General features: G+C 33.7%; 2 protein-coding genes across 4 annotated transcripts in view; both read left to right on the forward strand.

Moving 5' to 3' along the window:
* The first annotated feature begins 2045 nt into the window (after window positions 1-2045).
* LOC147404229 (uncharacterized) lies at window positions 2046-3620 on the forward strand. Of its 2 annotated transcripts, none has more exons than XR_015177213.1 (3): window positions 2046-2410; window positions 2706-2927; window positions 3343-3620. XR_015177213.1 is itself a non-coding variant. In XM_086437718.1 (3 exons), exons 1-3 carry the CDS (start codon window positions 2138-2140, stop codon window positions 3400-3402), a joined length of 528 nt encoding a protein of 175 aa, XP_086293844.1. In that variant the 5' UTR covers window positions 2048-2137; the 3' UTR covers window positions 3403-3620. The 2 variants fall into 2 exon arrangements, 1 of the variants encoding a protein (XP_086293844.1); XM_086437718.1 differs by having other exon boundaries at window positions 2048-2410; window positions 2733-2927.
* A 3622-nt stretch (window positions 3621-7242) lies between these two features.
* The window catches only part of LOC147404230 (Small GTP-binding protein), a 35431-nt gene continuing 28585 nt past the window's right edge, over window positions 7243-14088 (forward strand). The window contains exons 1-5 of one of the 2 annotated variants that reach the window (XR_015177720.1): window positions 7243-7633; window positions 8433-8609; window positions 10173-10259; window positions 12070-12126; window positions 12366-12431. Coding sequence is in view for 1 of the 2 variants with exons in the window: in XM_086440099.1 (XP_086296225.1) it covers window positions 7346-7633; window positions 8433-8609; window positions 10173-10259; window positions 12070-12126; window positions 12366-12431 (675 nt within the window). In the remaining variant the exon portion in view is untranslated. The remainder of the gene's footprint in view (window positions 7634-8432; window positions 8610-10172; window positions 10260-12069; window positions 12127-12365; window positions 12432-14088) is intronic. The other variant, XM_086440099.1, reaches the window with a different exon arrangement.

A 14088-nucleotide genomic window follows, 5' to 3' on the forward strand; every position in this document is an offset into this window, starting at 1 on the left:
TTGTGAGATAGATAGTCGTAGTTGGTTCATGTTGTATGGTTTACGATGTTTCTATTTTTTCGGTCTCTACCTCCTTTATATCATCTCTACCTCCTTGACTAGCTGCCTTTTGCCTTTTCGGCTCTGTTGAATTTTATACTTCAGAAAATAAAAATTGGGCAAATCAGTTTTAAAGCTGTTTGAACATAGTAAATACACTGAAATGTCCGACTGTGAATAGAGAAGTTTGGATTGTCTAGTTTATGTGGTGTAAAATGGCAGTTGTTGCTAACTTGCTACCATGTGTATAGCCAAATTGAAAATTTTAGTCTTATTTGTGTCATTTGATGTGAAAAAGCCTCAAAACAGTTTGAAGAGTAATGAGTAGTATTTTAAATCCCCCCTTGTTCTCTTTTATTGAAAGCTATGCTATGAAGCCTCACTACCAATCTCCATGAAAAGAACCCAACTTTGGCACGATACCCCTTCTTCCTTGACCTCTTTGAGATGCCCAGAAACAAGTAATCTTTTCTTTTTCTTTCTTATTTATCAGGCATGTTTTTGTGAGACTATTTAGAAAAGAAAAGAAAAAATCAATTTTGTAGTTCAGGCTACATAAAACTACCCTTTCAATCAAATCAAAACCTTGCTCCACGGTTTTCTTTTGCACAGCTCTTAACCAAGGTTTAGAATCTCATTTTGATGCAATGTTTCAGTTGAGAGAAACTTAGACTGAAATATTTTGAAACATTAAAGGTTTTGGATGTAATAATGCTGAAGTGACCTAAAGATTGTATCTCATATCGCACACCCTGACGTGAAAGTGTGTAGGAACCATAGATGCTTTTCATTAAGATGCGAGGCAAAAAGCATCTATGGTTCCTGCACACTTTCATGTCAGGATGTGCGATATGAGGTACAATCTTGAGGCCACTACTGGACGACTCAAAAAAAAAAAAAAAAAAAAAACGTGTTTTGAGTCCAAAATTTTATGAATTACGGTACCTTATAGTATTTTTTAGGAGAATGGATAGTCAGGTTCTTAGAGAAAAAAAACTAGGTATAAAAGAGTATATAGTAATTGGAGGGGAAAGATTTGAGTTTTTCTAGACCTCTCTAATAGAAAAAGGATATTTTAGTTAAAATAGGTGTAATGGTATTTTTATAATTCTGAGAAATTTTTTAATGTGGATTTTGATAAACAATACTCACCCTTCTTTCAAGATCACTGGCCCATTTATCCGTTTCGAATATAAATGGCACAATTTAATAAAATTAAATCGTTCAATGACATTGGGTACTATAATTATCCAGTAAATTAACTTGGTTTAGATTTCCTTGATGTGGTTCATGTCCTACCAATTAATGTATAATATATAATGATATATATGGTAACATATAATCATTTTTGGGAACCCTAGCAATTAGTGAAAATATAGATCTAATTGCCTCTAGAGGCATAATTCTACAGCTGTTAAGAATTTAATTTATTCTTATTTGGGTTTTCTAATATAATTCAGACCAGTGGCGATTTGAGATCAATCCATGCAGATGGATCGGACCCTTGTCAGATTCAGTTTCTTTTCGGGTCTAAATGCGACGATCCAATCCCAGGTCAGGGTCGGATCAAATAGATCTGATATACAAAATTTAAATAAATTTAATACATTTAAACAAATCATGTAATATAATTTACATAATTTTTTTCCGGTTGTATTGGGACATGATTGATCCAGACCCGATTTGGTAGATTATCAAACCAGATACTACTCGAAACCCAAATCCACAATCCATATCCAAAGTTACCGGATCAGGACAAATTAAATTTTGGGTCTGATCCGATCCATTGGTTCTCTGCTGCTCCATCAATTCTATCATCTCTTATAGAATATGTTAAAAGTAAAAAAAAGATAGAAGAAGCCAACTCTAATATTATTGAATCAGAGAGGGACCTATAATATTTTATATTAATGAAGGATGAAATAAAAAATTCTTCTATTCTAGGGGGAGAGATGCGGAAACAGACTTAGTTGTTACAACTAAAACTCTTTTTTTCCTTCCATCATACACATTCTTGCCATCTTAAGTGAAAAAAAAAAAAATCTTATAAAGAAAAACTGTCTTTGTGCAAAAGCTTAGCCCAATATACATGTAGAACATGAAAGAAGAGAAGAAGGAGAAGAAGAGTGATGGGCCCGGCAAGAATGGCGTGATCATCACCGTCTATATCGAATCAAATACACGTGGGCAACGTAAAAACTTCGATCTAGGCCGAAGAAATAATAAGCAAAAATTGTGTTCCTCCAAACATTCCAATTTGAAGTTAAATGGTTACGATCGAAAGGCAGAGCTCCTCACCTATGCTCGAGACCTTAGGCATGATTCACATGAAGCCAAATGGCCTAGAAAGAATTTAAGACCCAAAATTAAGGTAAGATCACCAATTCTTAAGATGGAGAGTTTATATTGTCACACCAACTTTTTGTTATAACACACCAAATAATGAAAGTTAATATCGTTTATATGATCAACCCACTTTCCCTTTCGTTGTCGTCATCTGGTTCTTCAAACAAGCTCTTCAATTTGGTTTATGATATAGAGTGATTAAGACCTTTGATATCCTTATTTGGTGTGTCATATGTAATTTTCTGAATTGGTGTATTTATATAGAAAAATTGGTGTGGCAATATAATATTTTTTGAATAGGCATTTTTTCTATGTTTTAGATTTGATGATAGAGCTTGGAATATCAGTGGAGCTGGAAACCATCTCGGTTGAAATTTCGGGTGTCGTTCATGAGGATCTTGAGTTTGGCGAGAAAGCGATGGAAATTTGGTCAAATCACATCGGAAAAGGAGAAGAAAGTAGAAGAGAGATCATCTTTACTGGGAGAGATCAATGGCAATAGGAAGAGTAGAACCCAGAGAAAGAATTCTCACCATTTCTGTGTAAGATTCATATATTAGTTTACTACACCACCTTTTACTTGATTTTATGTTTTAAGAGATTATTCTCTGAGTTTCAATTTTAATTTTAGAGATGTTCTATTGCCACACCAACATTTGCTAATGCCACCCCAAATGTGTGTTAATTCCTTTATAATCAACGAATTCGCCAATAAATTACCAATGAGATCACTGATGTGGCAAAATTGTTGGTATTTTATAAGCGGATTTGTTGATTATAAAAGTGGCAAATTCATTGGAAAAACATGTTTTGGGAATTAAAATGACCCATGTACCGGACTCATAATTTTGTCATATTCTGAGCACGAAATGGAGATTCACTCTTGGTGATTTACATATGAATTGGTGTGGCAATAGAAGCTCTATTATTTATTTATTTAGTTTGGTGTGTTTGCAGAGGAGATTAAGGTGTGTTCTGAAAGAGATATCTTGTGGGTGGAAGTGCAACAAGGAATGAATGAGGATGCATGTTTCTCTCTATATCTTTGATTTACATTAATGGGTAGAGGATTCATCCATACATGTTTGAATTTGATCTAGGTGTGCCAAATTTTAGATGTTTTAGACCCATAAAAGTTTGATTTTATTTATAGAATTTCTATTGCCACACCAACTTTTACTAACACCTCACCAACTGTGTACAAATCTTTGGTGATTTACATAGAAATTGGTGTGGCATTAGTAAAAGTTGGTGTGGCAATAACAACCATCTTTTGTTTATTTATTATTATTATTTTTAATTTTTAACTTGCTAAAGTTAGTTGTTACAGATCCTTTATTTTCTCTAGTAGTTGAATAATACTTGTAGAATTGGACAAAGTTCCATGTTCACAGCCAAAATTATTGGGCCACCCATATTTTTAAGGGCAAATTACCATTTCTTGAGTTGAATATGACGAAATCGACTCACCATTCATTTTAATTCCCAAAACATGAAAAGAGTGATCATGGGTTTTTTAATGTGATAATCTCGCTGATATAAAGTAGCGAGATCACTGATATATATATATATAGCGTTCAATGGCTAATTTTTTGGCAAAACATTTTTCAAAACATGAGTTAGAAATTTTGGAATGGGCTGATTTTTGGTGAGGATGATCTCCTCACTGTAGAGATCATCCTCACCAAAAATCAGCCCATTCCAAAACTTCTAACTTATGTTTTGAAAAATGTTTTGCCAAAAAGTTAGCCATTGAAAACGGGCTGATTTTTGGTGAGGATGATCTCCTCACTGTAGAGATCATCCTCACCAAAAATCAGCCCATTCCAAAACTTCTAACTCATGTTTTGAAAAATGTTTTGCCAAAAAGTTAGCCATTGAACGGGACCCATATTTATATATTTCAAAGTGACAATCTCACTGATTTATGTAGTGACGATCTCGCTAAAAAGAAGTGAACTTACGAGATCGTCACTTCTTTAACTAACAACAATGTCACTTTTCAAACAAATATTCATTAGAAACCAAGAAATGGATATTAAAAAAAAAGAGAGAGAGAAAGAAAGAAGGAACTCTCTCTCTCACACAACCAGATCCATTAGAATTTAAATAGCTTCTCTCACTTGAGTCAAAACCCACAATAATTTCTTGGGAAAAGAGGAAATGGAATGGGTGCAGTAATTAAAAAATTGGAATGGCTATTTCCACCATAAACGCCATAGTAATTGTGTTTTAAGAAAGTTACTATGGCAACATAAGCTCTATATACGCAATTAATGTAGATTTATTTATTTATTTTAGGTTTTTGAGGATGGGGGTTCTCAACTTGTAGGCCTGACAAGTCAACTACCCCTCAAAGCATCATATCTCGCCCAAATCCACCCCCCTTGGTATGTGCAATACCCCACCAATCACACATATCAAATAAGCAAAGTTTAATCCTTATAGTAGTCAACAAGGGGGTTTGAACTTATAATTAAATTATTTATTTATTTATTTATAATGATAGTGTAGATTATCTAAATTTGCATTATTGTCAATATTATATTTCATTATATATACCCGCTCATGGGTACTAACAATCACGAGCATCCTCTTTCGGGTTAAGAGGGTATAAGAGAGACAATAAAATTAGAAAAGTATTATTGGAAAAAAAAAAGACAATATAATTTAAAGAGTATTATTAGAAAAATAAGGAGAATAGGAAAGATAATATATACAGTTGAAAGGATATTTTTGAAAATGAGTACAAGAGGAAAGGAAATAAAGTTGAAATATATTATGAGATTTAATCCAAACCATTCTTTGTAAAGCGATAAAGACTGAGATAAGGGGTGATGACCATCCTGTCTTAGTATATATAGTTATATTCATAATTAGACATTATTTTTCCTCTTTTATAAAAAATAGCTTTATTTTTTGGAATTTTTTCAAATATAATAACTACCAACCAAAAAGTTAATTTGGAGTAAAACATTATTGTTTGGAATTTTCATCGAGATCTTTCCAACAACACATTAAAATTTTAATAATGATTACTAGTAAAAAAAAAATTCCTACAATACACTTGATTTTTTATAACAAACCATGGTGCACACGAAAGGAAAATAGTTATTTTTATTGAATTACTAAATTCAAGCTCCCTCATCTATTTTTGTTGTAGATTGGAAAATGAAAAAGAAAATACAGAAAAACTATAATTTTATTGATATGACGACTTGGAGGAGCCAACCATAAATTGTGGGCAAAGTCTCGATGTCTCTCCTCCACTTCCCCCCAACCTAATATACCTCAATAAATAAATAAATAAATAAATAAATCAAACAACCTAATTGATCAGATATTTAAGAATCCTAATCTAACATAATAACTCAATAAACCCGAGGGGTGTCTCAATGGCAATTTTGGATTCAACAAGCGGTAAGAGTCCGTATGTTGTGAGTAAGATATATAGTATGAGCAATATTTCCTCGAGGCCATCCATGACGGCACACCATCACTTACTTGGTGCGTGTGATGTGCGGGCATTGCACATGCCTGGGGAACGGGCTTGTATGCTTTGGCTCCGGCTTGGCTCTTTCGATCCTCCTAGTCGGCCGTAGTTTGGACACCCCGTCATTAAAAAAAAAAAAACATAATAACTCAATGTTGTTAGATAAGATATTAAATATCCAATTCAATAATTTCTAAAATTATTGATTGCTAAATTAAGATTTACAGGTTTTTGTCATTATTTTTATTTTTCTCATTAGCTCTTAAGGGTCTTAATTTTATGGTTCTAACCCCACATAATTCTTCCATGCATGCCCATTAGCATATATGTACAAAATCCTTTGTGTTGGGGTTTTGTATAAGGCTTAGGGCATCTCTAGCCTCAACATTATTGGGGTTGAAGTTTTGAAGTGGTGAAAAGATTAATATCCCTTTTGAGGGTATGAATAAGGATGAGAGATGATAAATTGTCATACTTTTGGTGCACATACCTAACGCACGCTTACGTGGGAGTACATAACTTATTAATAAAAGAAGAGAAAATTCTCTCTTTTGCCCATTCTCTGTCCATATTTATTTTTTAGATTTCAAATTTTAAAAAGATCGTTGGGCCCACATTGATTATCACATTGACAATCAAACAACATAGTCATCTAGATTCCATGAAAATATTCATATTTAAAAAATAAAAAATAAAAACAATTGTTTTTCAAGCTTGAGCCAAGATGTTTAAAATGGATGGCTATCAAGTACTCAAATTTAAAATTAAAATTCAACGGTGAAAAATAACTGTTTTTTTTTTTTTTTTTTTTTTAAATTTTAAAATTCATATAATGTTATCCTCTAGAACCCCATTTCATCGGATCATGATTTAAAATGTCAAAAGATGATCAGATTTGAAAGTTTTTTTTTTTTTCACAATGGGTAAGAGAGAGAAATTCTCTTTTTCTCTCTTTTTGTTTTTTTTTGTTTTTTAATAAGTTAATGTGCCCGTCTATAAGCATTCACAAATAAAATCATTTTTCACTTAAATTTTTTGTTTTTGCTGTTTATAAACAACAATAACATTTAAAAAAAAGGTGAAATGCGTTTTTTTTATAAAAGGTAAAAATCAATTTTTAACTATTCACTTGATGGCAAATAGACGGAAAGGGTTACGTGAATCCGTTAGATAACAATAAGTGAGGTAAATATAATTGTCAAAAATGTTAGGGGGTCAACATGAATTTATGTCAAACCACAGGGGGCGAAAGTGTAATTTTCCCTTGTATATTTCGATAATCTTTAGTCGATCTGGACTAAAACCCGGTCCAGAAAAACCATGGTTTAAAACCCGCTCGTTCTGTGGCTTAAAACGCGTGCACGCACACTCACTCACTCACAGATAACATAACTAAGAGCTAAATCTCTCGACTGTGAGTCGCTTTGCTCACTCTTACACCGAAGAAGAAGAAGAAGAAGAGTGGCTATGGCTACGGTTCTCTCTCGTATCCCAAATCCCTTATCTGTTACATCTCAAATCCCAAAACATCGCCAAAATGGAGACAAAAGCACCAAATTTAATTCATTTTCTCCGTTTAAACTACTACCTCCAATCTCTACTTCTATTACAACAACAACAACAACTAATTACTCGGAGAATTTTAGTTGGAAGGATTGGAGGAGACGAGGAAGATCGAGCGTTGTTGTTTGCAGGACATCTGGAACTCAATCCAAAGACGTTGTATCAGATGCTGGACAGGATCGTCTTTTGAAGGTCAATTAATTTATTTTTTTGTTTCTTTCTTGATTCTATATAATTTTACAAAATTTTGTTACAATTATTCTTAATTAATACTTTTTTTTTTTACTTCATTGTTCTGTAATTTATGACATAAAAATATGTTTTTTAGTCATTTTGATGTTTGATGTATGAAGTTTTACGTAAGTTGGTGTTTTTACGTATTGGTCTATCATATGCTGTACGGTATCGTTTTTTGAAGGTCAATTAATTGAATTTTTTTTTAAAATTATTTCTTTCTTGATAATTTTACCAAAATTTGTTACAATTAGTCATAATTAATGCTTTATTACTCGTTCGTTTTGTAATCTGTGATAAAAGTATCTTTTTCAGTCGTTTTGATGTATGAAGTTTTACATAAGTTGGTGTCTTTATGTATCAGATACTGGGCAGGATGTCTTTTGAAGTTCAATTAAATGGTTTCTTCTTCTTTATTTATTGATAATTTTATCAAATTTTGTTACAATTAGTTTTAATTAATGCTCTTTTACTTGATTGTTCTGTAATTTATGGCATAAAAATATAATTTTTAGTCAATTTGATGTATGAAGTTTCACATAAGTTGGTTTCTTTACATATCAGATGCTGGGCAGGATCATCTTTTGAGGGTCAATTAATTGATTTTTTTCTTTCTTGATAATTTTACCAAATTTTGTTACAATTAGTTTTAATTAATGCTTTTTTACTGGATTGTTCTGTAATCTATGACATAAAAATGTATTTTTTAGTCATTTTGATGCATGAAGTTTTACATAAGTCGGTGTCTTTATGCCAGGTTCCCATCGTGAATATCAGAAATTTCTGTATTATTGCTCATATTGACCATGGGAAGTCAACTTTAGCAGATAAGTTGTTACAGATGACTGGTACTGTACATAAGAGGGAAATGAAGGAGCAATTTTTGGATAACATGGATCTAGAGAGAGAAAGAGGTATCACAATCAAACTACAGGTTTGTATTTGTTATGTTCATCTGTATATTTTATTGGGTTCAGTCCACATGGTATTCATTTTTTTTTTTTTTTCCAAATATGGATGAAAATGTATGCTTTAGATATTTTGGTGAAGTTCTCATAATAGTTTTTGCCTCCTCTAGTTTCACTCATGGAGAACAGTTTACAAGTAATACACATAAAGATTGGAAAGTGCTAAGTTACCTTGTTTTTCTCTTTTCCTTTGCTGGTTTGAAAATAATACATTTAAAGATTAGAAAAAAAATTGTTTTTGAAGGTTTTGTATGGATTAGTTGGCTAAATATGCTTTAGTTTGGATTTTTTTTTTCTCAATTATGACGGCAGTTAGCAATTTCCCTTAGAAGAATCAAAGTAAAAAAAAAAAAAAAAAGGGAGAGGAAAGGTATGTTTATCTCAACAAGCTCAAGGATCTGCCATCATGTGGAAAAGTTGACAATGGCCCTAATTGTTGTGGCTAGCCTTTTAGGCACTGACATTGGTTGGACTTGTTGACACTAATTAGGATAACATCTTGCCTTGCTAGAGTGATGACTTTTTGGTACCCACCTAATTGATGACCACTCCACCTTTTGAGGGAGGGAAAGCGTTTCAATAGGAGCCCTACTTCCTTCAGTCGCAAACCCATTTCTGAGTCACCGGGCGGAGCGCACCTTTGGTACTTCAGTAGGGCGAGCTGTTTGATAGTGACTTCTTTCTTAGGGTAGGGCGACGAAAGGCTACTTCAATCTAGGAAACTGCAAACGGAGGCCCTGACGGAACTACACTAGAAAAAAGTAGGCTGACAAGCCGGCACATCAATAGCCATGCTTACGTTAAGGCGTCATGGAAGGGGAATCGTGTACTTTTCCTAGCCCTCGTCGAATTGGGCACCAATTAGGAAGTTGCATATTAAACTCATTGACACCTTGTGTGGTGTCTTAGAGCTATTCCATGTTCATCCATTAGGCATATTGTAGATGACCCACATGGCTTCATGAGGCTATGATGCATGGCACCACTGTGGCCTTCCTTTGTCAACTGGATGGACCTATTCATGCGTCATCCGTAAAGAACAAGATCCCATAAGGGGAACAAATTGTAGAACACGAACCATAAATCTAATATCAATGCATGCATTATGGAGGCTAATTTGGTTCATGGTCGTTATGTAAAGATGATCACTAATTTAGAGATATATAGGGGTTATGTTGTTCATGCCCTGGTAAATTTATCTGTATGCTTCGATGGATGCTACTTTGGCCTCGTAATAACTAAAGCTAGAAAATAATCATGTAGAAATAAATTGATGCTAGGTGGTGAGGACGTGACCGGTTTTGGCTAGAGACATAAAACTTTCCTTTTTCAATGAATTATGCATTTTGATATGACATGTTTTTCTTATTTGGGTGGGGTAATTCCTATTTTCCTGGTCATTCTATATTATGAAAATTTCTGACTATAATCCTATTTTCCCATGTTTCAACATAGCAATTAATAATCATACAAGCAGTTTTTTAATCAGTAACTCTAGCATTAATTTTTTGTCTTGACCTTTGTTGTAGGCAGCTCGAATGCGATATGTATTTGAAAACGAGCCATATTGCCTAAATCTAATTGATACTCCAGGGCATGTTGACTTCTCATATGAGGTATATGATTTGCTTATCTAAGTATCAAATTTAACATTGAAACTATAAATGAACTCTTGATTCTTTTTTTGATCGTTAAAAGCAATTTGTATTAAAAGTGGTCGAGGTGACCATTAAATAGTACAAGAGGAAGGAGACCCGACCAAAAAACAAAAAACCCAGCGCCTACTGTTATAAACTACACACCCAGTTGAAGGGTTGTTGGGCATATAGATGGGATCATGGTTTAAAAATTTGATTTGTTTCATAATGTTTTGGATTTTTGACCTGTTGAGGCGAAACTACATAGAAATCGGAACATTCCATGTTTCGATTCCTCTCTTTAAATTTTTTTTTTTCTTCTGATTTACTGATCTTTGGGGAAAGAGATATGCGAGAGAAATATTAAGCAAAGCCCTGCGAGAGGAGAGATTTGCGTGAGAGAGAGGGAGTACCTGCGTGTGCTGTGCTGCCTCTTTCATCTTTTAAACCCCTTTACAATTTTTGAACTTGCCTTTACAAGTTAAATAAAATGCCCTTGACCTTGGTCTTCTCTAGATGACTGGGTTATTTAGACCGGTCCTCATATTTTGATAAATATTTGATATAACCGTGTTTCAAACTGTTGAAATACCCCTCTAACCATGGCATTCTGAGAAAGAATTTTTTTACGAAACATTGGATTGAAACAAAATTTTAAACCATGGATGGGATTGCTTTTTTCCTAATAGATATAATATTTTATTGAAAAAGAAAGAAAAGAGGAGACTGTGAAGACCTCGCTACAGCAGGAAACAAAAAAGAGCACAAAAAACCTCACATTCTCTATACAAATAGAAGGCTATCTATCTAAATAGAAAAACTTGAAAAAACAGCTCCCCCTGAACTCCTGAAAAACTTTGCTCCAAAAAAATATAAGACCCATACATGCAATTGATGGGAGTGTTACTAGTTTGCATCCTGCAATTGCTGACTTGATTCTTTTCTCTATCGACTTATCTAGTTTTGTTGATGATGCCTATGATGCCTAGGTAGGGATATTGATAGGAGACATTGCAATGTGACTTCGCATTCTTCAAAACCTGAGATATGGATACATGTACCATTTCCTAATACCTATGACAGAGAGACTTTCAGATATAATGTTATACATGGTAAAACATAATGCATATGTGCATAAATATAAAATGATCTTCAAGTAATTTCTATAAATAGTTTATGTTATACTACTTAAATTAATACTGCTGGAATATTTTTTTAATATTGATTTTAAAATAATATTCGTACTAAAAAATTAAAAAGATTTCGATCAAGCTTGGGATAGATGCATGCAAACTCTTGAAAATGGATGCTTCAACATGACAATTGTTATGTTAAAGGCTTCAAGAGCATGTGTGGACAAGTCTGTCTCCTATCTTTGCTCCACGCGCAATAACCAAGTTGAAATCACCAGTAACCATCCTTGGGGCATTGATATGGCGAAAGTCACAAATCTTTTGGGTGTTTTACTGCATTGTATATCTGGGGATTTGTTGGGAAGTGCACAAATATTTGACTTCAAAAAATCTACTACTTAATCATGTATTTTTTGGACTGTTATTTTTTGGCGTATTTTTTTTTTAACCATTATTATATTTTATTTCATGTCATGCTAACTTGATTAGAACACTGTAATAAGTTGTTGGCCAATTTTTTTTTTAATGTTATTATTAACACAAATCCATCTTAGTTTTCTCACAATACTTATTTTTGAAATACTTGAATATTTACAATCCTACTGATAACATTTTTTAGATCACCTTTTCGTCTTACTATTCCATTGGGTGACTAGGTTTCCCGTTCTCTTGCTGCTTGTGAGGGTGCTCTCCTTGTTGTAGATGCTTCCCAGGTGTGTTTTTTTCTTCATACTTTGTTAGTTATCCAGTTTGAGCAACTTCACTTATTACCGGCACCACTCTCGTTAGGCTTATAATTTTATTTATTATGTTACTGTTGATCTAAGTTAGATTCAATGGTGGATTTATATATTGTTAGAAAGTTGTTATTTCTATTCTAACACGATCTGCATTTCTTTATATATGAGAGTCTTTAGTTGTTGGTACTGTACCTAGTTACCTTATGCTGCAGGGGGTGGAAGCGCAAACACTGGCTAATGTTTATCTGGCTTTGGAAAACAACCTAGAAATCATCCCTGTAAGAGCATCTTTTAGGCTTCTTTTTGTCCATTATATAGATATCTCTTACTACTTTCTTTGTTAGCATCCTCTGAGTTTGCTATCCTTATATAGAATGTTCTTAACCCAACAATTCCATGGTTGTACTTATTATTTGTCTGATTCGCCCATATAACTGACACAAGACCTAATAAAAGTACTGAACCAGTCATGTTCCTTCTGACTGGGAATATGGCTTAAAGATAAGAGTTGAAGGGGGGAATAGGATTTTTCTTTTGTATGATGGGGGTTCTGGATCCGTAGGCCCGACTAGCAGGGGCGAGGTAACTGGCCTCTTAGAGTACCATCTCTCGCCCAAATCCCCCGGGTACATGCAATACCCCACAAACCACACATACCAGGGAATAGGAGTAATGCTGCTGACCCCTATATTTGGATAGATGATGATGGTTATACTTGCAATGTTAAATTTCATAATATATTGCATTTTTTTTTTAAGTACACATTTCATTACCAAACATGAAAACAGGGATACGACCCTCCTCCTAGAACAAGAAAAATTACAACCAAGAAACTATGGAAACAAACAAAACACTGCCTGGCTTCGACAATATTGTTTCTAGACCTGGGATCCAAACCCTTCCTTTGCTCATACTTAACAAAATAAAAGTAAAATATCAGTTTTTCTAAAAACACGGTCATCAAAAAACAGCCCTTTGCATTCTAGAGGGCATTGACCACTTGAACAAAAGAGCTTTAATACTAAGAATAATCACTTGGAGATACCCATCTCTTTCTTCAAAAACCCTCTAATTTGTTTCTCTCTCCAAAGACCCCATTGCATCTCCAGGGTAAACGACCTTGAGGGGAAAAGCAGAGATTGGATCAACGTCAAAAAGCATCCATCATTGGAGCCGAAAAGCCTGGTCATTCTTTTCTGTTTGTAGATAGCAAAGTGATAGGACGGCTGTTGCATTAGTAACTCACCAGAAACCTTTTCCTCTCTCTCTCAAATCTCAGTAGCCATATGGCACACAGTGGTGCATTCTTTTAAGTCTAGTGCACAAAATTGTGGGTGAGATGTAAACATCCTTTTCTACAGATCTGATCCTTAGTCTATTCAATTTTTATGAAGAGAAAGATAGGCATGTGAGGGTTTCATTTCATGCCACGTGGCTTGTCACCCCTTGTCTCGAGTTTCTGACATTTCACTTTCTGTTCTGCCTTGTCAAACATTGGTTCTTATTTCTTACTTTGTGGTCAATTCTCCTTTACAGAATTACCCAAGAACGACTTCTGATGTATTGTGTTGCAATATGTACAATTGATATTAGTGGCTTATAATGAAACTCTATTCTAGGATTCTGCAGAAAATGTTCTAGTTTTCCTTTTGTATTGTAATTATACTGTGACATTTATATTTATCAAAGAAAATAGAATAAAGGTATTGAATATTATTGCAAAGGACTGTTGAGACATCATTTCACAGGCTTTTCTTTCATGCCAACTCTAAGCATATTCTTTAAGAGGTTTTGCACCATTATTTAGTACTATATCATCTCCAGTAGTCACATTACCCGTTCTATGTCTGTTGTATCACATGATAACTCTTTTCTCCCTTTTATGAAAAAGCTTATTTCTATTTACTTCTAACTCAAATTTTAGTTACTAAAATA

The sequence above is a fragment of the Akebia trifoliata genome, chromosome 4 (genome assembly GCF_017979445.1).
Source record: "Akebia trifoliata isolate Shusen 1 chromosome 4, ASM1797944v1, whole genome shotgun sequence".
In the NCBI taxonomy this organism is placed as follows: Eukaryota; Viridiplantae; Streptophyta; class Magnoliopsida; order Ranunculales; family Lardizabalaceae; genus Akebia; species Akebia trifoliata.

Coding starts and splice junctions, on each gene's coding strand:
- LOC147404229 (XM_086437718.1), top strand. CDS start 2,138: ATGAAAGAAGAGAAGAAGGAGAAGAAGAGTGATGGGCCCGGCAAGAAT. Junction 2,411..2,732: donor ATTTAAGACCCAAAATTAAG/GTAAGATCACCA, acceptor TTGGAATATCAG/TGGAGCTGGAAACCATCTCG. Junction 2,928..3,342: donor AGAATTCTCACCATTTCTGT/GTAAGATTCATA, acceptor GTGTGTTTGCAG/AGGAGATTAAGGTGTGTTCT.